General features: G+C 48.5%; 1 protein-coding gene across 4 annotated transcripts in view; it reads left to right on the top strand.

Annotated features, from left to right (window-relative positions):
* Positions 1-25203, top strand: part of LOC148024857 (CCA tRNA nucleotidyltransferase, mitochondrial-like) — a 134768-nt gene that overhangs the window by 98401 nt on the left and 11164 nt on the right. For all 4 annotated transcript variants that reach the window (XM_087694522.1, XM_087694523.1, XM_087694521.1 and 1 more), the window contains 2 exons: positions 2764-2870; positions 2964-3091. In XM_087694522.1, the coding sequence (XP_087550648.1) occupies positions 2764-2870; positions 2964-3091 (235 nt within the window). The remainder of the gene's footprint in view (positions 1-2763; positions 2871-2963; positions 3092-25203) is intronic.

The following is a 25203-nucleotide window of genomic DNA, read 5'->3' as shown; positions in this document are numbered from 1 at the left end:
ATAGTCAAAGAGGGCTGCCAGCTGGATGGAATCCAAGGAATGCTTGGGGGGGGGAGTAAAGGGTGTGAGATGAGGTATCCAAGGCTTCCCAACCCCCGAAAAGTGCCATGCAGGCGGAATGTGCTGGATTAAAGCAGAGGGAGAACGTGTAGACGCGGTGGCCAAGATCGGCTTGTTTTTTCATACGGATCCGTATGGTACCGTAGAGTATGGATCGTATGGTACGATTAGTACCGTACGACGCACGGAGATAACTATGCCCACAACTATTGGTTGAGCATAAGTTTATACAACTTTTGCTAGTGAAACCCATTGCTCACTTGGGCTACTTAGGCTGTCCCTGTGACCTAACTAACTTGCACTTCACATCCGAACCTCATTTTTGCATTAATAACTAATCAAATGCTAAGTAAAGCATAAAAAATTCATGTCGTTATGATAGACCTAGTAGTCAAGGCAACCTTGGTGGTCAGGACGCTTGAGAGTTGATTGTTGAGAGAATGATGGTGGAAAAGTATTCCATTCGGAATGGATAGTTGTTCAAACAAGGCAAATTGTATGTGCTTGTTGAGGATATGTGGATTTTGTATGGAGTGTAATGGTTTGCTAGGGGTGGGACTTTTAACACACACCAAACTTTTGTCTTGGTTGCTTGATACATTTATTGGTCACACATGAGGACTTTGATTAATTCTTATGAGCATGAGTTCTCGCAATGTTAGCATTTCTATGGATTTTGGTGTAGAATTACCCTATATGAATCGAGATCATGATGTAATTTGGGTCACAATCCACCAATTGACAAAAAAGGCTTGATGATTTTGATAGACGACCTTCAAGAGCACAAATTGGCTAGTCTCTTTGATGAGCAATTGTATAGACTTTATGGTTTGTCTAGGGAAATAGTCACTTGATTGTGGTTCTAAGTTTACTGGTCATTTTTGGTAAACAGTCTTTTAGAAATTGGAGACTCAATTGTCGAGATCGTCTTGGGGGCATCTTGAGACCAATGGACAGATTAAGAGAATAAATCAAACTATGGAGGATGTGCAACATGCGTATGTCTCCTGTAGAGAATTTGATTGGGAGCGTTACCTTCCTTAGATCAAGCTTGCTTATGATAGTGCTAAGTATTCGGCTATTGGGTATAGCTTGTTTAAGCTCATGTACAATTATGAGCCAAAGTGATTGATTGTTGTTGTGCTAAAGGGGATGAAAATTTAGTTCGTGGTTGACTTTTTTACACGATATGTAGGGGATGTTGATGATTGCGAGGGAAAGCATTAAAATAATCCAGGATGGTGCCATGTTTTATGCTAACCAAAATCACTCCTTGAGAGCTCCAAGAGGGCATGTGGGTTTGCCTTAAAGTCCCTAGGGACACCGATTCAATGACTATTGCCAAATGTTATAAATTATCTTTGAGGTACTATGGTTCTTTCCAAGTTACGAAGAAGATAAGTAGCATGTCTAAGGACTTAACATTTACCTCCATGCATTCGAATTTATATGGTGTTCTGTGAGCCATTTGAAAGAACGACTAAGGCAAGGTAAACATACATTACTAATTGTGGAAATTGTAAATCGTTCGACTAGAGGACATTGCTCATTATATTCCACTCGGACTTGAATCGGTTCTCGACCATAGAATAAAACATTCTTATTGGACCCTATATGCTGAGTATTTGGTCAAGTGGAAGAATCTCACGGAGGTTGAGGCTACATCGAAGTTGGTATGCTCATTGAATAGCCATTTTTCAACTTCATTCTTGAAGATATCGCTGAAGACGTCAACAATCATGCATAAAGGGGAAAGTGTTACATCCTTAGACATTTGGATGGGTGCTATTGGACTATTGCATTGTTTAATGTGGTCATGAAGTGACTCAATGCGAATGCATTAAGGGCACTTCAGGGGTTAGGCCAAGTCCTATTTATAGGTCTTGAGGCCCTATTCTACACATCATTGTGTGATCACCACTCTTGGACTCTTGGCCTTTAGGTTGATGCGTTTGTACCTTGGAGCAATGTGGGCTGTTGGCATGGGATGCCAATTTTTGGGATGTGGTTGTGACTTGGTTTGTTGCTAGCTCCTAGGCTTAGAGGTGAGCCCGTTGGGCTCTATGGTTGGGAGGTGAGTCAGATGCCCATTTCTCTCATGTTTGTGGATATGGCTTGTGTTATGTCTCGTGTGTAGATTGGACACTAGGAAGGTGTTGCAATCACCTTTGGATATGGCAAGTTACCTTTTTTCTCCGAGGTTAAAATTTGATGGACTCCCCAATGCCCCATGGCATCAATGTTGAAGGTTTGTAGACTTACATGTCTTGAGAGATGGCAGAGTACAGTTTGCATGTAGGTTCTGCAGTGTCTTACATCTCTGACCAAGTTTCAGGAAAATATTTGGATGTGGGAATATTAAAAAAGGCTGGAGTGACACATTTAGTGCAGATTTATGCTCGGAAAGCTATCCTAAATGAAATCGGCAAACACAAACATTGGCTTTGGCTTTTGTACATGGTCCTACAAATCATTGTGTGCGCATGTATGTGTGGTTGCATGTGCGTGCATGTGTGTGTGTGTGCGTGCGTATGTATGTGTGTGTGCATGTGGTTTTATTTTCTTTTTTGGTCTTTGACATGGAGACACTTTTTCTTTGATTGCATGACTGTGAGGCAATGCCATCCAATTAAACTTAACAGAAATATGGTGGTGTGGTAACGCCATAAATGCCTTCTGTTTATCTTTGGTGGCAAAAAGCAGTTGCAAGCCTTGATTATGAGCTCCATGCTGATATTAAAGCTGCTGTTGATCTGGATATTAGGCTGGCACTGAGGTGCAAAATCAGCCGAGAGCGCATTGGACGAGAGGTGGGTTTATCGAACAGGATTTCACAAGTCATAGCACTCATGTTATATTCTGATAAGCTTGTGAATTATAAAGATTACTCTTTGTATTTGCAGATAGATAGAATATTTAGGGCAAATAAGCCGATCAAGGCTATTCGGCAATTGGTGGGCCTGCAACTTTTTCCAATAATATTTTGTCCACCTCCAGAGTTGGAGATGACCTTGCCAGAAGATGTAGAAAGGTAAATCATATATCAAACCTGGTGTAGCAAAAGTAAGTTGATTCACATAGAGGGTTTACAAATGCCTTGCATATTGAATCAATGAAATGATTTCTATTTTGAAATGGTAGTGGAATCAAGCTTATAGAAGGAAATCCTGCAAGATATCACTTTGCTTTTTGCTTTGGTGTTTTATTGACGATAATCATTGATTGTATCATTTAATGAGCAATACAAAAATGATTTAAGAATAGGAGCAGACTATGTAGGACCTAACTTCAATGCTGATTTAGAGAAAATCCCTGAAAATCTATATGAATGGAAGTGGAATTAACCGTAAGCTGCATATATGATATTAATCAGGTAGCATTGTATTAGATGTTTTCAAGACCTTTAATCTAAAACTACAAACTGCCTAGAAGCGGTTAGCTAGGTGTATTTCATACATGTTTTTTCCTCTTCTGATTTTTTTCATCAGAGGATCTGGTTTTGTATGAGGTCCAAGGAATTTTCATGTTAAGTCTAATTAGCATGCCTGTGTTACATCTGTTGCTCATAGGATCAACGGAGCACCATGTACTTATGCCCATTATTAATATTCATGTAGACAGGAGGCAAGAGGAAGTAGGCATGCCTCTAATGCACATTGCACAATGACCATATCTAGGGTGAGTGTGAAAGAAAAAATGCCACTTAACATCTTCACGTAGGACATAACAGACTAATGACGTGCTAGTATGCTGATAGAATCAAATTTATGATAAGACAAAGCATAACAAATAAAAATACAAAACCATTGCTAGTGGTTTAGTTGGCTAGAAATTCCTCTATTCCAGGCATCTCAACTCGCCTAATTTGTCTCTAGTAGGCTATTTTGTAGATAACAGAGGGAGATGTTTGAGGAATTGAACTCTAGCTTGGTTGAGGGGCAAAAATTGATTGGCACAAGTAGTTGGCTTCCTTGCTGATTTGACTTTGATTGGGGATCTAACTTCGCCTTTACACGGGTAAGTGAGGGATAGACAGTCAAAGACCTAGGGTTCCAAGTGGGGTTTGACATGGTAGCAGCCCAACAGTTTGTACCTGTGATAAAGACTATCTGGTAGAAGCTTACCTATTGGAGTATGTGGGCCAACAAGCTCTAGGGTTAACTAGGTCTTATTGGTGATGGCTTGCTGTACAACTTCTTCTTGGTGCTTCTCATCATCTTGTGTTTCCTAAATAGGCCACCTAGTCCGGAACTTCTGTGGTTTGATAGTAGAGAAGGCTTGGGAATTATTGATCTGGAGTGGCAAAGCTAGTTTCTTTTGGTCAACCTGATGGTTCGAGGGCTCACACCAGATGGGCAGACTTGGAAGCTTTTCATAAAGGAGGGCTTCAAGGAGTCTTCTTTCTCTTAGAGGACACTAGACAACATCTATAAGGTGGACCTTCACCGTAAGGCTGACTACCCTCCTCATATCATACTTTCTTCACAGCTTGCTATGAGTTTGGCAAAGCTTGCAAAAGGTTCTAAGGTAGATGCTTCTAGGTTGTTAGGAGGAGATTGATAATGCATGCACATGCAATGGGCTGTTTAGAAGGATAGGCCTGCCCATCCTGTAAGAGTTTGGAAATATATTTACTGGAATGCAAACTTGTGTGACTGTGTCAGAGTGTAGCGTATGCAGAAGCATATGACCGGAGTGAAAGAAAGAGAGAGAGAGAGAGAGAGAGAGAGAGAGAGAGAGAGAGAGAGAGAGAGAGAGAGAGAGAAGTTCGTGCCTGTCTACCCTGGTTCATGCCCGTCCCGCTATCGTCTGCAGGCTCTGCGCCCGTCCGCTATCGTCTGCAGGTCCGCCGCCTGCGTCTGCAGGCCCGCCGCCTGCGTCTGCAGGCCCCGCCCTCGTCAGCAGGCCCTCCGCCCTCGTCAGCAGGCCCCGCCCTTGTTTGCAGGCCCTCCGCCTGTGTCTGCAGGCCCCGCCCTCGTCTGCAGGCCCTCCGCCCTCGTCAGCAGGCCCCGCCGCCTGCGCCCCGTCGTCCTAGTCTGCAGGCCCCGTCTGCAGGCTCCGTCGCCCTCGGCTGCGTGCCCGATCTCTTGTCGCCCCTGCTTCGCAGCAAGTCTGTGGCTGACGGTTCAGCCCTGCCGTTGCCTGCTAGCCTTCTTCCTCGTACAGCTCAGCTTTTATTAGCTGTCTTTGCAGAGTACACCCCTGGACAGCGCATCTGTACAGACCAGCGGGCGAGAGAGAGAGCGGGAGAAAGACAGGGTCAGTCCTCTTTCACGATCAAATTGTCATAAGATGGCTGGTTTGGATCTGGATTTCATAGACCAAACAGTGGCGGCACTTGGCCCGGATTCTGATGCCGAGGAACCTGAGGATATGGTTCCGTGCAACGAAGAGATGCTTCCTGGTCCCGACATTCAGCCTGCGGGTAAACGTCCCAAGCATACTCCGGAAGAGATAGGTGTTCCTCAGGATCGTTCCTATGCTCAGGTTGCTTCGGATCCTGCGGACTCCCAGGATGTTGACTGGGAGCATTTACTGGAATTTGCCAACACGTTGCTTGGCGACTACGTTCAACATAATCAGGAAGCCTTTTCCGACTCAGCGCCTGACGATGTTCTGGACGCCACCGTTGACCCAAAAACTGTCCTGCGCTCCTTTTCAGTATTTTATGATCGCGCTGTGATACTCTTCTTCACTGGTCGAATCCCGCTGCTCTCCCGTATTCGCCAGTGGCTGCACAGTCTGTTACAAGGGGAATGTGTTGAAGAGATTTTTGTTGGCTCCCGGGGGTTTTTTGAGGTTCTGTTAAAATCAGAGACGCATCGTGCTGCTCTCCTGTCTAAACTGCCTTTATTTTTTGAACGCCGCTTGGTTCATGTAGTTCCATGGCGCCCAATGGCAGATTTTCAGCGTCTGCTGCAACTGAATGCCCTGTATGGGTGGAAGTGGAAAATTGCCCGGCTGTTTATTGGCCACTGTTGAAGGATGCTATGGCCGCGGTGGGCACTGTTCTCGTCCCTCCCAGTCTCCGGACAGTGAATCGCAACCGCTTGTGTATGCTATGGGACACTGCAAGAAAAAGGCCTGCTTGGTTGCGCCTTAATTGCTCGGGCATGCATCCGTTACACTTTAGATTGAAATGGGGCAATTTTGCAGGGCACTGCTTTTCCTGTGGACAGTTGGGGCATTTCATGGCTGAATGCCCGGAACAGCAACATACCTCCGATGTTGGCCATGCTGTGCCGCCCACGGAAGATATGGCGTGTGATGCCCCGTCGCTGGATGCTATCCACCAGCCCCAAGTTCTGGCCAAAGGTAAACAACAGGTTTCGGGTCTGGATTCCCGAGCCACTGATTGGGTGGAGGTACGTGCAAAAAAAGGCAACAGGGTTGTTGCTGGCATGGAAAATACTGTGTCTACTCCCTCGCAAGATTCCATGCGTACATATATGCGCAGGAAGGAAATGTTGTCTTCTGAGCACGCTGCTCCTGCTATGGTTTCCTCTGCCCCCCGTCATCAACCCGCCAGGAAAATGTATTCAGATCGTCCAAAGGGTCCCCCTGCTAAGCTGGCATTTGATACCAGAGGTAATGTCATTACCCCATGGGACCGTCGTTACCCCCGTTTCAACCCCAAGTCAGCAGATATGCCGTCTACTTCCAAATCTGGTCCTCAGAACTCTTTTGCTGTGTTGGCGGATTTCTTGGACGAGGGAGTCCTGGACATTCTTGCTGACAAGGTCAAATCAAGGCAAGCTGTGCCTCGTACCTGATTTGGTTTTAACTACACATGAAAATAGCCACGTGGAATGTGCGAGGAATTTGCTCTCGCCACAAGCAACATGCCATGTGGACGGTATTGCATGAAAATCAGTGGGATGTCCTGTGCGCTGTTGAGCACAAGAGTCACAGTGAAGCCGGAAAAGTAGTGGATTGCAATGGCTTTCGACTGTTCTATGCAGGGACACAGGCCATGCATTATTCGGGAGTGCTCATGATTATACATGACAAATATCAGCCTGTGCTTATTAAAAATGATGTTCATGGCCGCTTTTTGGTGATTGAAATTTTATTCGAAGGGGAAATCTTATGGCTACTTGGCCTCTATGCTCCGAATGATTCGTTATCTCGTCGGGAGCTTTGGCAGACTTTGCAGGCCTCCTTGTCACTTGGCAGACGAGGCTTCTTCATGGGGGATTTTAATATGTGTGTGGATTCTTCCCAGTCCACATCGGAGCATTCGGTGATGGACGCGCCTGAAAGTCGTATGTGGCATAAGTTGGCTCTTTCTGTTCTTAAGCAAGATCTTTGGTCCTGGCTACACCCGTCTTCTACAGGGTTTACTTTCCATTCGGCTCAGTATGCAACAACATGGTCGCGACTGGATCGTATGTATATTATGCAGAATGATGACTTTCTTCCCGAGATGCTCGACATTAAAGTGTTGCAGCAATATGCTTTGTCAGACCATTTCCCTCTGCAGCTTGAGCTGCTTGCACAACCCATTGCACCTTTCAAGCGATTTCTGGACCGCCTCCCTTTGCGCTTCAACTCATCTTACCTGAAGCATGCACTCTTTCAGGGCTATATGCAGCAATTGATTGACAGATTTGTCTTGGACTTCTCTTCTCAGGGCACTGCGTCTTTTGAAAGATTGCTCTCTAATGTGCAACGGGTTGCTCGGCAGTATGGGATTTATCATGCCTCTCTTTGTCGGCAGCGTCGCAAGGCAGCAGAGGATCTGCTGGCTTTGGTTCGTTCTCTGCTGGTCGACACTCCGGATGATGCATTTCTGCTTGCACTAGACATGCGGCTGGCCGATCTTACTAAAGCATTCCAGTTAAAATCATATCAGTAGGCAAAACTGCAACATCTGACAGAAACTTTGCAAGATAGTGCATGTCAGACCCATAAGTTCTTTCGAGCGCTCCATGCCTCTCCTGCTCGAGAAAATATGACCAGACTCGAGGATGCAGAAGGCCACCTTATCCTGGATCCGCAGACTATTGTGCATATGTGTAGGAATTATTTCCATGACCTTCTCGGTTCCACCTCTCCCCCTTCGGCCCAAATTACTCAGGCCCGTTCGGCTTTTTATGACCTGGTCCGCAATCAGCTTCCGCAGGACATGCAAACTACTATGGAGTCTGATATTTCTGAGACAGAGGTTATGGATGTATTGCTACACTTACCTAAGGATAAAAGCCCGGGTTGGGATGGTCTCACTAATGAGTTCTTTGAAGCTTTTGCTACCCAACTGGTGAAACCTTTGCAGGCCTTGTTCCAGCAGGTGTGGGAAACGGGGATCATGCCTTCCTCATGGAAAGAAGGCCTCATTAAACTGCTTCCAAAAGCTCCTTCGCCATCTAAGTTGACATAGTGGCGCCCAATTTCTTTGATGGGTTCAATGTACAAAATCTTTTCCAAGGTAATGGCGAATCGGCTCCATAAGCATCTCCCGGCCATTGTGCACCCTCTACAGTATGGTTTTATTCAGGGCCGAAATATCCTACACAATGTATTGAATGCTCAACTGGCAATTGATTATGCCAGGCATTCCAATCAGGAGGTCGTACTGATTCAACTGGACCTGGAAAAGGCTTTTGACTATCTAGACTGGTCTTTCGTTGCTGAACTTATGTCTGCTATGGGCTTTGGTCCACGGATGTCTAGTCTCATATACACTATTAGTGCTGCAGCGTCTTTGCGGGTCATGCTGAACGGAGGTGTTACTGAGCCATTTGTCCTTGCCCGCTCTGTCAGACAAGGATGCCCTTTGAGCCCTCTATTTTTTGCCCTTGCCACACATCCAGTTCTTTCGATGTTATCTCATATGGCAGCCTCTTCTCAGTTGGCAGGACTGTCGCTTCCTACAGGACAGCACTTCATTGGCCAATCCCTGGCGGATGATACTTTTATGATTTTGCGTGCAGACAGGGATAACCTTCGAAGAGCATTGGATGTTTGGGGCCTCTTTGGTCAGGCGTCCGGCCTTCGCATTAACGCCCTCAAATCAGCCATTCTCAGCTGCACGGAGTCGGATTTGCAGTCCTTGGACTGGCAGGGTCTGGTTGTTCCTCGTGGCTCCATTGTCAGGCACCTTGGGTACCCTTTGGGTGTTGATGTTCCCCCAAAGCAGCTGCTGCAGTGGATTTCTCAGAAAATGGTGGCTAAGTTTATGTATTGGAAATCTCAAGCCTGGCCTTTCCATGTTCGTCTCAAAGTGGCCCAGGCTATTATGTTGCCAATGCTCACATATTTCTTACCATTGTTGCCCTGGACTACTACGACTCTCAATGCTCTTACTCAGTCCATTCGTTTCATGCTATGGAAGAAAGACTCATTGCACACAGGTATTTCCTGGATCTCTTGGTCGCATGCGTGCACTCCTAAACGCATGGGTGGCGGAGCTATTTTAGATGCCCAAACTCACATGCAGGCACTCCGTTGGTCGCTTTTCCGCGCCATGTGCTCGGATCATCATCCATGGGTTGATATAGCCCGTTATTTTCTTGAGGGCCAGGGGCTTCAACATGGCAATACCCAGATCCGGAGTTCTTGGTGGCATGTTCTTAATGCTGATTCGCGGTTCTCCAGCTCTTCTTCGTTGCTGCTCACTCATTTGGTGTGTTCCTGGAAACACGTCCTTCAGAAGGCCCAGTGGCATCCAGCGGAGGATCGCCTAGCTGCTAACTCTTTTCAATTGGAGTTGCTGGCAGTTTCCCGTTTACTTGCATGGGACGGTAAACAGGACCTCAGACCACAATTCAACCGGATGGCCCGTTTGGGTTTGTCTTCAGTTGCGGATGCCACCCTTGCCAGTCGCAATGTGCTTATATCTTTTCGTACAGCCAGGCGGCTTTTCCGGATCCCTCGTGGTTACAGGCCTTTATGGGAACAGCTTTTGAGGGTGCTCCAGAGCAGACAACCCTTTCCTGCCCTTGCTTCGGATCATCCCTGGCAGGATTGGGACCTACAAGGCCGGCTGACCGTAAGCACAGCTTCTGCTAACCAAGTGTATCATATTCTGATTAAAGATCATCAATGGCTCGTCACCAAAGTGAATGCTTTATGGGGATTACGTAAATCCCGGTCATGGTGGAGGGAAACTGTGATGGCGGGCTGGTTGAACAAGACACCTTTCAAATGTAAAGTGTTTCTTTGGAGAATGATGGTTGGTGGTCTTCCGCTTGCTTCGGCTCTCTCCAAGCGACGAATCTCCAATGGCCACTGTTTCTTTTGCACCACTGCTGTGGAATCCGCCCGCCACCGATTTATTTCTTGCCCCCTCGCAAAGAAAGTCTGGTTATTTATGTCGGCTGTTTGGCAAGGAGTGGTTGGTCCCACCCTGCGCCCCTTTGATTGGGTTTTTGGGCAGCCCAAATACCCCGCTCCTGCACAGCCACATATGAAGCTTGTGTTTCATTTTCTTCGATATTGGGGCTGCTGGCATAACTGGACCGTCCGGAATGCTTTTCTTTTTGACTCCGCCTATAATATTCAGCGGCATATTGCCAGGCTTAAGGGCCTCTTGTATTGGCAGTTGGATCTTCTCCGGCATTCTGATTTGCTCTCTAGGGAGGACTTACGTCCCTGGCATAGGGCAATTTCCTCTGCATCTTTGTCATGACATTGTAACTTGTAGCATTTAGAATCTCTTCACATGATGACTTAGATTGTCGTCATGTATCTTGTAATCAAGTAATCTTGTATTTTTTTCGTAATTAATATAATTACCTTTTACGAAAAAAAAAGAGAGAGAGAGAGAGAGAGAATAATACTGAACATGGAAGGCAAATATGTACAAGGTCTGTGTGAGTATAACCAGCCAAAGATCTCTCTCAACCTGCACGAAAACTGAAGTAACTATGACTTGGGGTAGACAGCCTAAATAGGCCAGAAATAATACAATAATTAGATCTTTTTTTGTTGCAAGTAAAATGTGGCTGATTATATCACTCAGAAAAACTGGTTACAACAGAGTGCTCATGCTCAACAGATTAGCTGGAGCTGATGAAAGTCACAAGTACATCGTGTATACAAGCCTCTCAAGGCGGTCTGGGGGGGATGGGGGCAAGAAGCCATGGAGGGGGGGTGTATTGCCATCTCGGGCTGCTTGCTTGCGTCACGAAAAATAGGTCCTGGCCGCCCCAAGTGCGCATGAAATGACATCGGAGCTCCTGACGAGCCCTGGATTCGCCCTGCACCTGATCCCATCGGCCGCAGAGGGAGTGGATGATGGAGGTCCAGAGCTCTACTAAAGTCGCATGTATAGAAAGTCTCTCTCCACTGAAAGCCTCTTGACACTACGCCCTTTCAGATACGCCAACCAGTAAGACTCCCCATGATCTCCCATATCTCATAGTGGTCTGCTGTGGGCTCAAGTACTTGGGGGATGGGTAGAGCCTCCAAACCGACCATTGCGCATGACCCTACCCTGGAATGACCCAAGTGCGCATGAAATGACATCGGAGCTCCTGACAAGCCTTGGATTCGCCCTGCACCTGATCCCATCGACCGCGGAGGGAGTGGATGATGGAGGTCCAGAGCTCTGCTAAAGTCGCCTGTACAAAAAGTCTCTCTCCGCTGAAAGCTTCCTGACACCGCGCCCTTTCAGATATGCTAACCAGTAAGACTCCCTATGATCTCCCATATCTCAGAGTGGTCTGTTGTGGGCTTAAGTACTTGGCGGATGGGTAGAGCCTCCAAACCAACCATTGCGCATGACCCTGCCTCAATAATGAATATTGTCTTGCATCCCGACCTCATATGAAGGTGGCGGTCTTGGCTGATTGCGTGCTAGCAGAAAGCTCCCCATGAGATACATCCAAGGCTGGGTGCTATACGAGGAAGGATACGGCATGCACCTCTCCATACGAGCTGCGCCGCCTCACGCAAGAAAAGGCAGTGCTTTGGTGTTTCCAAAGGCTATTGCCTGCAGTGCATACAACCTCCCTTCTTCTGCGTCTAGAGAAGCCAACTTCCGACTGCCAAGCCTCCATGTGCCACCAGCCATAAGAAATATGATACCCTCCTCGGCCTCCAACTATCCCATAGGCGGTGCTAGAAGGTCCGTTGGAAAGGCTCCGTGATGCCGTGCTCCGCCTAGTGCCTGCTACGTGACGACACCCAATCCATATCCTCCTACTGTTGGGAATAAAGGCCTCATGCCTTTAAATGTGCTCGAATGTGAACACACCCTTAGCACTTGTACTTCCACATATATATCGATCTAAAAACCTAAAGGTACACTCTCATCATTGTACCTACAAACGTGCACACTCTCTGCTTTGCTCGCTCTCACTCTCTCTGTCTCTCCGCACCTAAGGAACACCTACTGTCTCGATCTTCGTGTTTGACCCGCCACTACAAACTGGTATCAGTGACATCAGGTTCTGTGCGTTTCCCGAGATCTAACAAGACCAGAAAACAACCGGAGTTCTTAACGATTTGTGTGTTGGGCTGAGGCAAAAGACCACATGCGCAGAGGGTGACCAGCATGGTGACTAGGCAACGTCTGGCGTCAGGTAGGCGTAGAGCCAATGGTTTAGGCGGGCTGGATAGGCGACAACAGCTGTTGAAGAGTAGTCGCAAACGAGCTGACGGACGGTGCTTGACAGACGGCCCTTGCAAGGCAGTAGACCTGTGCAGAAACGTGACGGGTAGTAGCTGACAGGACTGGAGGTGCGCTGCACGGCACTGACGACACGTGTGGCAGCACAGTTCAGCGGGTCAACGGACCTGTCATAATTTCCTTCCAAAATCAATTTCTTCTTGAAACTCCCTTTGCCCAATGATGGGCGTTCATGCGTGTAGGCACAGTCACAGTCAGGATTTTGTGCAGATTTGGGCCCAGAAATGTGGGGTTTTTCTCAAATTTGGGGATCCCAACGCAGAATTGGACAATCTGACTCAAAAATTGCAAAGTCGGTGCACATTTGCCCCGGAATTTTGGGGTCTTTCACATTTTTAGTGAAATTCTTCAATTTCACTGAAATTAGTGCACGCAGGACTTGCAAAATTTGGGGATTTGTCCAAATTTGGTACGAGCAAGTTGCACAGTGATATTTGTCTCAGAAATTGCAGGAATTTGTGACATTTTGTCCTTGACATTTAGGGATTTTCATGTACATGTAGGAATTGGGCTGAAATTTACCCAATTTCTCGATATTGATGCACATTGGACCCCGTGCAATTTGGGGCTTTTGCAGTTTGGGAAAACTCTGTGCAGCATTTTGTCATTTTATATATATGCAAGTTCAATTCCATGCAATATGGACATCAACACTTGGTAAATTTTGGGGGTTTTACTGAAATTACTCTATTTTTGGAAAAATTGGCCTGTTCTATGCATGACAGAGAAAATGCAGATGTGCGGTTGATGCTTTGAGCACAAAAATCTTGGGGATCTTGACCGTGCGTGTCAAATTTTATGCCCGTGGGTACATGTACAACAGAAATTGCAGCTAAAATTTGGAATTTCTCATGTAATGTGATGCATATGCCCTTGGAACAGCTGTAAGCAGTTGTGGAATGCTGTAGCACATGGTTTGGTGCTTCTGAAAATTTAATTGCAGATCTGAAATCTGTGCTTCTACATGGTTATTTATTGCTGGTTGGTACTTGTTTGTACCTTGGTCACTTGGGTGACAGTTTGGGCTTGCATTTGCTGATTTTTTGGTCACATTTGGGCTGAAAATCATGGCTGGCAGCAATGACAGCAATAATCTAATGCACATAAAGAAGCTTGAATGAGCACATAACTTTGCAGTTGGCAAAAGCAGTGCTACAATATCTTGTTGCAAAAGTAGGCAAAGACGATCAAAACCAAAGGGGCAAAGCCCGTGGACATGGAATAGGAAGATTGGGATGAATTAAATGAGCTTGCATGCTCAACCATCGAGCTATCGATTTCTGATGCCTTGTTGTTTAACATTGAAGGTTTGGATTCTGTATATCCTAGAAGAACACTTATGTACAAAAGAGTGCTGCAAGCAAAGTATATTGGCTGAAAAAGCTTATGGATTTGCGTATGAAAGAGGGTACAACAATGTCTACTCACTTGAGTGAGTTTAGCTCTATTTTCAGCCAGCTGGTTGCCTCGAAGTTCATGATTGATGAGGAATTTAAGGCTACTTTCTTGCTTTACACTCTACGAGAGATTTGGGATACATTCAGGACTGCTATGAGCAATTCCAATGTGATCCTTTTGTATGTTGATGTAGAGAGTGCTCTAGTCATGGAAGAAATGAATCGGCAGAACAATGCATCTGGTAAGTTTTCTAGTGCTTTGTCTACTAGGGACAGATCACAGGAAAAAGGCAAATATGATAGCAAGGGACGTAGTAAATCACGTGGCAAAGATGTTGAATGCCATCATTGTGGCAAGAAGGGTCACTTTAAACGTGACTGCTACAAATGGATGAAAGAGAAAGGAAAGGGCAAGAAGACAGATGATAGCAAGGAAGAGAAAAAAGAGAGTCAGCCTAAGAAGACAGTGATAGTGGGAGTGACGTATTCTTTGTCTCTTCACACTTTAGTGCACATGCTTTACTTGCAGATACATATGATGACATGCATACCTCGATTCTCGATTCACGTGCTTCTTTTCATGTTACCCCCCCATCGTGAGTGGTTCTTTGACTATATAGGGGGTCGACATGGTGTTGTCCATCTTGGGGACAACTATGTAGGTGACATTGCAGGTATTGGTAGTGTGTAGTTGCAGTTTCAGCATGGCTTTGTCTTCACACTTCAGCATGTACGGTATGTACCTCAGCTCAAGAAGAGCTTGATTAGCACAAGGTAGCTAGATGATGATCGTTTTTATACCACCTTTGGTGATGGAAAATGAAAGATCTGTAACGGATCTAGAGTGATTGCCAGAGGGTGCAAGAGTGATACTTTGTATCCTCTTCATGTATCTAGTGTGCTTGACCATGTTGTTGCCATGATCGAGCAGCCAAGTGTTTCTTTGTGGCATGGCCAGTTAGGACACATGAGTTGCCTTGTTTTCATTATGTTGATTTTGAGCATTGTGATCATTGTGTTTATGGTAAACATGCACAGACGTCTAATAAAAAGTCTCTTCTGCTGAAATCTTCTCCTCTAGAGTTAGTACATTCAAATGTATGCTAGATGCCAGGATTATCTTTAGGGAGAAAGAAATATTTTGTCACCTTTGTCGATGATGCTACACAAAAGGTATGGGTTTATTCTATTCGTAGCAAGGATGAAGTACTCCACAAGTTCAAAAAATTCCTGGCATTGATTGAAAATCAGAGAGATAAGACACTCAATTGTCTTCGCTCTGATAATGATGGGGAATATGTATCCAAGGCCTTTCAGGCATTTTGTGATAGCAAAGGGATAAAGAGGAAGCTCAGTGGCCCTTATAATCCACCCCAGAATGGAGTTGCAAAATGTATGAATTGGACCATACAGGATAAGGTCTGTGCGATGCTGTCTCATGCTACATTACCCCATGGTTTTTGGGCAGAGGCTGTTATGACAGCCGTTCACTTTATTAATCGGTCACCAAACAGGTCTTTGGGAGGGGGGAGTTCCACAAGAAGCGTGGTTAGGCAAGCCACCTTCGTATGCTCATCTGAAAGTGTTTGGCTGCGAGGCTTTTGTGCACATTCGTGAAGAAAAACAGAACAAACTTGAGCCAAAGTCCTGTAAATACATTTTTCTTGGATATGGTGACGAGGGTGAAATGGGATATAGATTGTGGGATCTCGAGAAAAACAAAGTAGTACGCAGCAACGATGTTATCTTCCGGGAAGATCGCATGCATAAATAGCCCAAGAAGACTGAGGAGGTCCATAGGGTTGCATTCCGGGAAGAAATACCTTTTGGACAACAAAATGTGCCCCCTTTACAATGGCATATATCTGTTGTAAATAAACCTATAAATGCAGAAAATGATGTTGGAAATGATCAGCAAGCTATTGCCCATGATAATGAGCCACTACATGTGTAGGAACAGCCAGGACAACAAGCTGTTAATGCTGATTTGCTGGCTGAAATGCCAGGACAGCATGCTAAAATTGGAAATTTGCAGGAACAGCCAACAAACAATGATCATTGGATTAGGAGATCGTCTAGGGCTACTAGACAACCTGACAGATTTGTTCTTGGTGCAAACAATGTGGTTGATTATGTCATGTTGATAGACTGTGGTGAATCATCTTGCTTCAAGGAAGCAATGCACAGACAGGACAACAAGAAATGGTATAAAGCCATGTTGTTAGATATGGAATCTCTTGAGAAAAATGGCACTTGGGACTTAGTGCAGTTACCTAAAGGACAAAAAACACTTCCATGCAAATGGGTTTACAAGATGAAGGTCACTTCTGGTTCCTCACTAAAGTACAAAGCAAGATTGGTTGCAAAGGGTTCAAACAGGAACATGGAATTGATTCTGTTGAGATCTTCTCTCCTGTAGTCAAGATGACTACTTTGAGAACTATTTTAGGCTTGGTTACAGCTGAAGATATAGAGCTCATACAGATGGATGCAAAGACTGCATTCTTTCATGGTGATTTGCATGGAGACATATATATGCAGGAGCCTGAAGGGTTTGTGGAAAAAGGGAAAGAAAAGATGGTATGTAAACTCAAAAGGAGTTTGTATGGGCTGAAACAAGCACCCAAGGAATGGTATCATAAGTTTGATAGATTTATGCGCTCTCAAGGTTTCCATAGAAGTCAAGTGGATCATTGCTTGTATACCAAGAAGGTAGCAAATGACAACCTGATTATCTTGGTTTTGTATGTTGATGACATGTTGATTACTGGCAGGGATACTCATGCCTTGAATTTATTGAAGCAAAGTTTTCATGGCAGGTTTGATATGAAGGATCTTGGTGATGCAAATCACATTCTTGGCATGCGAATACTCAGAGATAGGTCGATAGGCTTACTCTATCTATCTCAGTAGGAGTATATCTCCAAGGTTTTGCAGCGTTTCAATATGGAGGGGGGAAAAACAATTGGGATTCCACTGCCTCCATATGTGAAACTCAGTGCAGAGGACAGCCCTACATTTGATGATGAGAAGGCTGAAATGGCCAAGATACCATATGCTTCAGCTGTTGGCAGTTTGATGTATGCTATGGTTGCTACAGGTCGTGACATTGCCTTTGCAGCGGGAGTGGTTAGCAGATACATGGCAACCCCTAGCAAGAAGCATTGGGATGCAGTGAAAGGTATTATGAGATACCTCAAAGACACAAAGAAGTTGTGCATCTGCTTTGGGAAGTAGAAGGCATTTGTTGTTGGCTTTACGGATGCAGACTATGCTGGTCATGCGGATTGTAGGAAGTCCACTTCTGGGTATGTGTTTACTTTCACGGGAGGAGCAGTCTGGTCCTCCATCCGAGTCTTCAACTCCTCCTCTATCTTGTCGTTATCCAATCCCCTAAGTGAGAGGACTGAAGGAAAAAGACGTAGTTTGGTCCATCTGGTGGTGCTAGTAGATGGACCTTGCCCCTCCTTGCCTTATGAACCATGAAGATCCCCACCTCTAGAGATAGTGGGAACTCTCTGCGCTCCGCAACTCTCAGGTAGGAGCATGGGTCACTGCGGAAAAACTCTTGTAGCAATAGCTGTGCCTGTCTCGAGAAGGTGTGACAAGCGACAGGGGCAGATGAGCTGGTGGCTATGTGGAAGGGGGAGAACTGCTGGTGCAAGGACGATATAGGCGTGTGTGGCTCATCATCTCCTATGGGAGAAGGGGGGGGGGGGTGGGGTTGGGGGGGATCACCTGAACTAGGGGCGGATCCCCGGGGGGTTTGGGGGGGGGGTGCTCGGCAGGGGAGGTGGTGGGGGGGAAGAAGATCGAGGGATGGTGGGATGGTCGGAGGTACGTGGCAAGTGTGTGGGGGGGCACTAGTGGCCCTAGGAGGGGGCACCGTGCTCCCTACTGTCAAGGCTACATCTGAGAAGCTGGCTGCGGCCCCCCCTACCGTCTCCCTCTTTGTCGTCTTTGGACCCGTGTGAAGCCGTTAGTGTTCACCTACGGGCCTATCGGCGGGGCCGCCTTGGCTCCGAAGCGTGTACATACAATATATTGCTTGATGCCCAAAGTCATGGCAGCGCAGGCATTGCCCTGGTTGCCCGGTCACAATGACCTGTTGCCTAAAGGAGTGGCCTCTTGCCTCAATCTCCAGGAACTTGGGTATACTCTTTGTGTCTTTCATGGCCACTAGTACCATGGGGACTCCTACAACTGTCATTGCATCTACGAAGAAGGCAGGAAGAATTGTGCCGAAGGGCCGCTGAGGGGCCGACCAAAGTCCACTAACTTGCGGTACTCTACCGCCAGTCCGGGGAAAAGTTAAGTGACTGGGTATTTGAGAAATTTGTTATGGAGCTCAAATGACTCCACTGTGAAGCCGCTGTACCTGGGAACCATGCGAATGATCCCCTTCGTGGAGGCATAGGGCGAGCTCTCCACTAACTCACGAGCTGCGTCTGCAGAGGTGAGACAAACCATGAAGATCCCTCGGCCCATGAGAATTGCCTCCACAATCTGCGCTTTGCCAATGCGCAACGTGGAGTAAAGCCAATCCCGAAGCTGGGCCCTGGATGGAGAGTGTCGCATTACCTAACCGAAAATCGATGTTTCTTTAAGCTCTAGCTCCGTGGCACGAATGGCCAAGAGCTGTTCCTGAGAGAGGACAACGCGCAATGTTTTTGGTTGGGGGGCCCTTGTAGAATGCACCAGCGTCTGACCAGAGGTTTCCATTGCGCGTCCCTACTGAGAACCTACCAATCACATTGTTGTATTGCCAAAGGGGGGAGTGTTGCTACAAATGGAGGGAGCAACCGGGGGGGGGGGGGGGGATTCTGTTTCTGATGCCGATAGAGGCGCCGGGCGCCATGGATGACGGCGTGGGGGTCTGCAGGCAGGTGGCCGCAGGGTAAAGGAGACGAGAGACAATGCGGGTGAGGTACCAGGGCCAGGGGTACTAGGCGTGGGGCAGGTACCAGGGCCAGGGGGGGTGAGTAGGGCGGGGGGAGGTGCCAGAGCAAGGGGGAGGTACCAGGCGGGGAGAAGTAGCAGGGCGGAGGAGGTGACTAGGTGTTGGGGGGGGGGGGGGGGGAGTGCAGGGGAGGCAGCGCTATGTGCGGAGAACTGGTGAGAGAGAGAGAGAGAGAGATTCACAGCGCACCATGTGGAGGAGCAGGTGGGAGGAACGGGGGGTCAGCGGGGTGCGATGTCAGTTGGCGGTGCGAAGGCCAGGCAGGAGGAACGGGGGGTCAGTGGTGGGCGCGATGGCAGGTCGGCAGTGCGACGGTCGGGCGGGAGCTGGTTCCATTAATTTCCTAAAGAGAGTTAGGTTCCAATTCGTAATTACAATAATTAGATCAGGTTGGCCAACTGAAATAAAATAATAAAAAACCTCTGTGAAAAATGCAGCTTGTCTGATGGCAACACTGTCCGCCTGCTTGCCCTAATCCACCTGCTATGGGCGGAGAACTGGTGAGAGGGAGAGGGACAGTGCGCCGCATGGAGGAGCAGGTGGGAGGAATGGGGGGTCAGCGGGGTGCGATGGCAGTTGGCGGTGCGAAGGCTAGGCGGGAGGAACGGGGGGTCAGCAGTGGGCGCGATGGCAGGTCGGCGGTGTGACGGTTGGGTGGGAGCTAGCGATTGCCCTAATCCTCCTGCCCAAACCTAGCGATTGCTCCTCTGTCCGCCTACTTACAAAACCTCTGTGAAAAATGCAGCCTGTCTGATGGCAACACTGTCCGCCTACTTGCCCTAATCCTCCTGCCCAAACCTAGCGATTGCTTAGAGCTGCTGCCCAAAATGCTCCTTACAATGCAATGCTACATAAACTGCCCTAATGTTTGTTCTGCAAAAGGCAGTGAGCTTCTTTGCATCTATGCCACAATTAGCAAACATGTGTGATGTAGGATGTTATGGTGGAGGTCCCCCTCATGGGGCAAACACAGAGTGGAGCATAGCATCACAGGCCATTTTAATTGAGGAGGGTCTCATGGTTCCTATGGCTAGTGGTATATGAGGTCTAGTAGTTGGCATAGGTGGTTGATTCAGATGCAATAGGACGAGGCTTGCTAGCATTGCCAATGATAGTGTGCTTGGATACCTTGATGCACTCTCTATGGTCCTGTGAGGCTGCACATATAGTTTGGAGAGAAGCTTGCTGGATACTTAGTCACTCAGGGACGTTACATACTCTGCAAGGTAGAGATGCATGACACGGTCATCGCCATAAAGGTTGGCTCATGTGTAGTTGTGAGCTTGGAGGCTCTACCCACCTGCAAGGTAGATCTTCAGCAGAGAGAGCCTTTTGGTGTATGCCAGTTGTGTCACACTCTTTCACCATGGCTCCTTTCAAATCTGATGGACATTAACTGGTGGGCTTGTGCCGAGGTCCCTCACCTGAGCATTATCTTTCAAGCCCCTCCACAATGGAGAGCTCTGAGGGATGTGATCGAGTGGCCCCTGGCACTGGTGGCCCGTTTCTGCCAATGCATAGAGTCCTGACTCTTAGCATGGTTGATAGATGCATTGATAGTTCCACCTGGAACATCTATCACCCTTATGGTCCGGCCGAGGGCCACCATGGGGGATTGGAGTTCGCCGTCCAGACCATCGGCAAAGCGTACTTGCATGCCTCATAGTTTCTCCTCTTCATCAGCTACCTCCACACCGAACATATGCCTATTCGGTTAGTCACAGGTTTACCCATGAGCTTACACCTTGCATCTTGGAATGTGAATAGCCTCCACTATAGTGGGGCATGTGGTTCCAGGATATTGATTGTTCGGGAGGAGCTGCAGCTTGCCCTTGCCGGACGGATCGACATCTTACTTCTACAGGAGCACAAGCTCATCCCCACCCAGGCCCAACGGGTAGGGAAGGTACTCCCAGGCAGCTCGCACACTTATTGGGAGCATGCCATAGGTGCCCAGGGCAGGAGTAGAGGCGTATGCACCTCTATTGGTTTGAGTCTTACCGTTTGTGTACGAGACGACGGGACGATAGTGGCAGGGAGGGTGCTATGGATCAGATTGGATTTTGGGGACTCGTGCCTTGGAGTCCTTAATATCTATTCCCCTACGGAGGTTAGGGCACGCAGCAGGTTCTGGGTGGAGATCGCGGAAGGACTCCCAGAGGTGGACTCCTAGATTGTTGGAGGAGACTTCAACAACCTGGAGGCACTGGAGGACCATCAGGGCAGTGGGAGAAACTACCAGGCATGGCCGGGGAGGAGCAGGAGGCTTGGGAGGTCTTTCTACTGGCAATAGGAGCACGCGATGCCTGGAGAGACCTTGCCTTCCACAGGAGGTAGAGGTTGCTGGAATTCTCTTGGGGATACAGGCGGCTAGGTCGAGCCTTGCTGGAGCGGTTGGACAGGTTTTATGTAGGAGAGTGGGGAGGCTCTCGAGGAGGCCAGATTGGGGCAGTTGGCAGGCACCACGTTGTCCGATCATTGCTCAGTTCTAGATCCCCCAACATCTGCCCTAGATACATGATCTTGTCGGATCCCTGACTCGATCTATAGGAGGGAGGAGGTGACGAGATGGATAGAGCAGATTTGGTCCAGAGAGTGGGGTAGGACGGACTAGATCGCAGAGGAGGTTGCAGAGGTCCTAGCTGAGTCGAGCAGAATCTGCCAAGAGGCAGCCATATAGGCCAGGCAATAGAACGGGAAGGAGAGAGCACTCCGGCGGGACCTGGCAGCCACGTAGAGATTATTACAGGAGACACCAAGGGATCCCACTCTCCACGCACAGGAGGTGCGCGCGCGAGCAGCCATTGCTGGCCTAGAGGACAAGCGCCCAGAGTCCTCTTTCCACACCTCACAGCTTTCTAGGTGCGGAAGGGGCATACGGTGTACAGGGAGTTTTTCCAAGTGCACCAGCCTCGCACCTCAGGAGAGCAAATATGCAGCCTCCGAGATCACTATGGGAGGACCCGTTCTAGCCCAGCCGAGGTGATAGAGATTGCCATCGACTTCTACAGTCGCCTCTTCCAGCAGGAGACAGCCTCAGCTAAAGGACAACGATGTAGACAGTAGGTCTGGGATTACATCTCGTCCCTTATCACAGAGGAGATGGGATGCTCCCTCCTAGGCCCCTTCACAGAGAGGGAACTAGAGGAGGCTTTCCATAAACAGGACCGGCAGAAATGCCCAGGAGAGGATGGCCTCTCTAATGCTTTCTTCACTACCTTCTGGGAAGGGGTGAAGGACCCCCTACTGATGGCCTTTCAGGAGATTTTCACTTCAGGACAGATGCCAGGGAGTCTTTCGGTAGGCCTTATCAGCCTTCTCCCCAAAGGGGAGACCGGTTGGAGCTTTCCCAGTGGAGATGGATCACCTTATTGTTAGTGGCCTATATGGCACTGGCAAAGATGATTGGTAGGCGACTACACCCCGTGCTCCCAGACATCATCCATGACACACAGACAGGCTTTGTTGAGGATAGGAGCATCCTGGACAATGTATTCACCTTCTTTGAGGCGACAGACTGGGCCCAGCACAGTGGGCAGAGACTGGCCATACTACTCTTGGATTTCGAGAAAGCTTATGACAGGGTGGACTGGGATTTTCTAGAGGGCACCATGGTGAGGTTGGGCTTCCCCCAGGCTTGGATTCGCGGGGTCTCCGCACTCTACAGATCGGCCACCAGCAGGGTTCTCATAGGTGGTAGGCCAAGGAGAAGTTTCGGCTGGAGAGATCGGTCCGACAGGGCTGCCCCGTGGCCCCGTACATATTCCTTCTCTTTGCAGAGGCAATGTCTCACTTCCTCAGGTTACATGTGAGCGGATTACGCGGCCTCCGACTTCCAGTAAGAGAGGAGACCCAGTTGTTAGACTCAGAGTATGCAGATGATACAACACTCTACATAGAGGACGACGAGTTGATGCTGGAGAGAGTGAGGCTGGCTCTTGAGGTGTTTTGTTCTGCAACGAGAGCAAAAATCAACTAGCGGAAGTCGGTTGGCTTTCTCATAGACCCGGACTCTAGCACGGAGTGGGGCGTCCACCTGGGATTTAGATGGGTGAGCAGAGGACAGACCATCCGATACCTAGGGTTCTAGGTGGGGCTCGACATCACTCTCGCCCAACAGTTTCCTCCAGTCCTCGATTCTATTCGGAGGAAGCTGACCTACTGGAGCATGGCTTGCCTCTCACTAGCCGGTCGAGCCCTAGTGGTTAACCATGTCCTAGCGACGGCCTGGTACATCGCTTCGTGTTGGTGTTTCTTCTCTTGTTGCGTAATGCAGCTTGGTCGCCTAGTGTGGAATTTCCTTTGGTCCGCATTAGACGACTCTGGAGATTCCAGGGCCAAGGTGGTGTGGGCGACCAACATACGATATCGGTCAGAGGGAGGGCTTGGGATTATAGACCCAGAGTATCAGAGTATGGCCCTCCTGGGCAAGCTAGTTGTTCGCGGTCTTACACCGGGAGGGTAGACCTGGAAGGTCCTATTGTAGGAGGGTTTTTAGGACTATAGACCGAGGCTTGGCGATGAGTGGAGGCCGTCCCTAAGATGGATCCTCACGTAAGCCCAGATCACCCCCCCCAGATTACCCTTCCTACGCAGGTTGCTGCGCGTGTGGCAGGGCCTCCGCAAGGCCCTAATCCAAAGCCCCCCAGGTCGCCAAGAGGAGATAGAGCGCCAGCTGGTGATTTGGAACCCCCAGGTCAGGGACCAGGAAGGGGCATAGATTGGCGAGCGCCCCCACATCCAATGGGCTAGTTGGGAGGTTGACTCGGCTTGTACCATCAGGACATGGCGGGAGGTGTACAGGATGGCAGACAAGGAGGTGCTGCAACAAGTATCAGGCTGCCAGCTAGGAGTGGAGTTGAGCAGAAGGGGGATAAACGCAACAATACCTCAAGAGTGGCTTGCTCCCCGATACGAGAGCCGGTAGAGCCCGGGGAAGTATGGGCCGCTAGGTTTTCACCAGTAGGCATCCCCCTACAGGTGGCAGGAAGAGTCAATGGCCCTCCACCTAGGATCTTTTTCACAGTGCAGGAAGGGGGGCGTCTGGCCCTTGATAGAGGACAACAGAACGAGGGGATAGCTGTCCTTTCATGGAAGAGGATCTGGGTGGTTAGCCTCAGGGGAAGATATGGCGGCTCGACCCCTTGGTCTTTTGGTAGGAGCTCAGGGAGTGGCGCCTTTGGATTTGGGAAGGAAGGCCACTTGATGAGCTGGAGTGGGATCTGGTAGAGTGGCTTTGGCCGGCCATTGTGGTCGCCAAGAAGCCATCGAGGTTCCTGGAGTACACCGCCTGGATTGGCAGACACGTACTGATGCAGGAGGATATGGATTGGGCACCGTCACGTAGTAGACAGTGGGCGGAGCATAGCATCACGGAGCCGTTTTGACGGACCTTCTGGCGCCGCTTATGGGACAGCTGGAGGCCGAGGATGGTATCGTATTTTTTATGGCTGGTGGCACATGGAGGCTTGGCGGTGGGAAGCTGGCTTGCCCAAATGCAGGAGGGAGTTTGTCAGTGCTGCACACAGCAGTCTATGGAAACCCCAAAGCACTGCCTGTGGCCGTGTGATGCGGGACAGCTTGTGTGGAGAGGAGTATGCTGCATCCTTCGCCGCTTAGCACCTAGCCTGGGATGTATCTCTTGGGGAGCTTTCTGTTGGCAGGTGGTCAGCCAGGGCCGTCACCTTCTGTATGAGACCGGGATGCAGGATACGATATTCATTATCGAGGCAGGGTCGTGCGCAGTGGTGGTTTTAGAGGCTCTACCCATCCGCCAGGTACTGGAGCCCACAGCAAACCGCTCTGAGGTATGGGAAATCATAGGGAGTCTTACTGGTTGGCATATCTGGAAGGCGCGGTGTCAGGCGGCTTTCGGCGGAGAGAGACTTTCAGTGTATGCGACCTTAGCAGAGCTCTGGACCTCCATCATCCACTCCCTTCGAGGCCGATGGGATCAGGTGCAGGGTGAGTCCAGGGCTCGTCAGGAGCTCCGAGGTCATTTCATGCGCACCTGGGGCGGCTAGGACTTGTTCTTTGTGATGCAGGCAGGCAGCCCCAGATGGCGATACACCTCCCCTCCATGGCTTCTTGCCCCTATCCCCCCTAGACCGCCTTGAGAGGCTTATATATATGATGTATCTGTGACTTTCATC

Source organism: Lygodium microphyllum, chromosome 15 (assembly GCF_053477565.2).
Source record: "Lygodium microphyllum isolate KBCC chromosome 15, Lygodium_microphyllum_v1.1.10, whole genome shotgun sequence".
Taxonomy (NCBI): domain Eukaryota; kingdom Viridiplantae; phylum Streptophyta; class Polypodiopsida; order Schizaeales; family Lygodiaceae; genus Lygodium; species Lygodium microphyllum.
The sequence above is the reverse complement of the archived record's forward strand: the minus strand, read 5'-3'. Positions and strand labels throughout refer to the sequence as shown.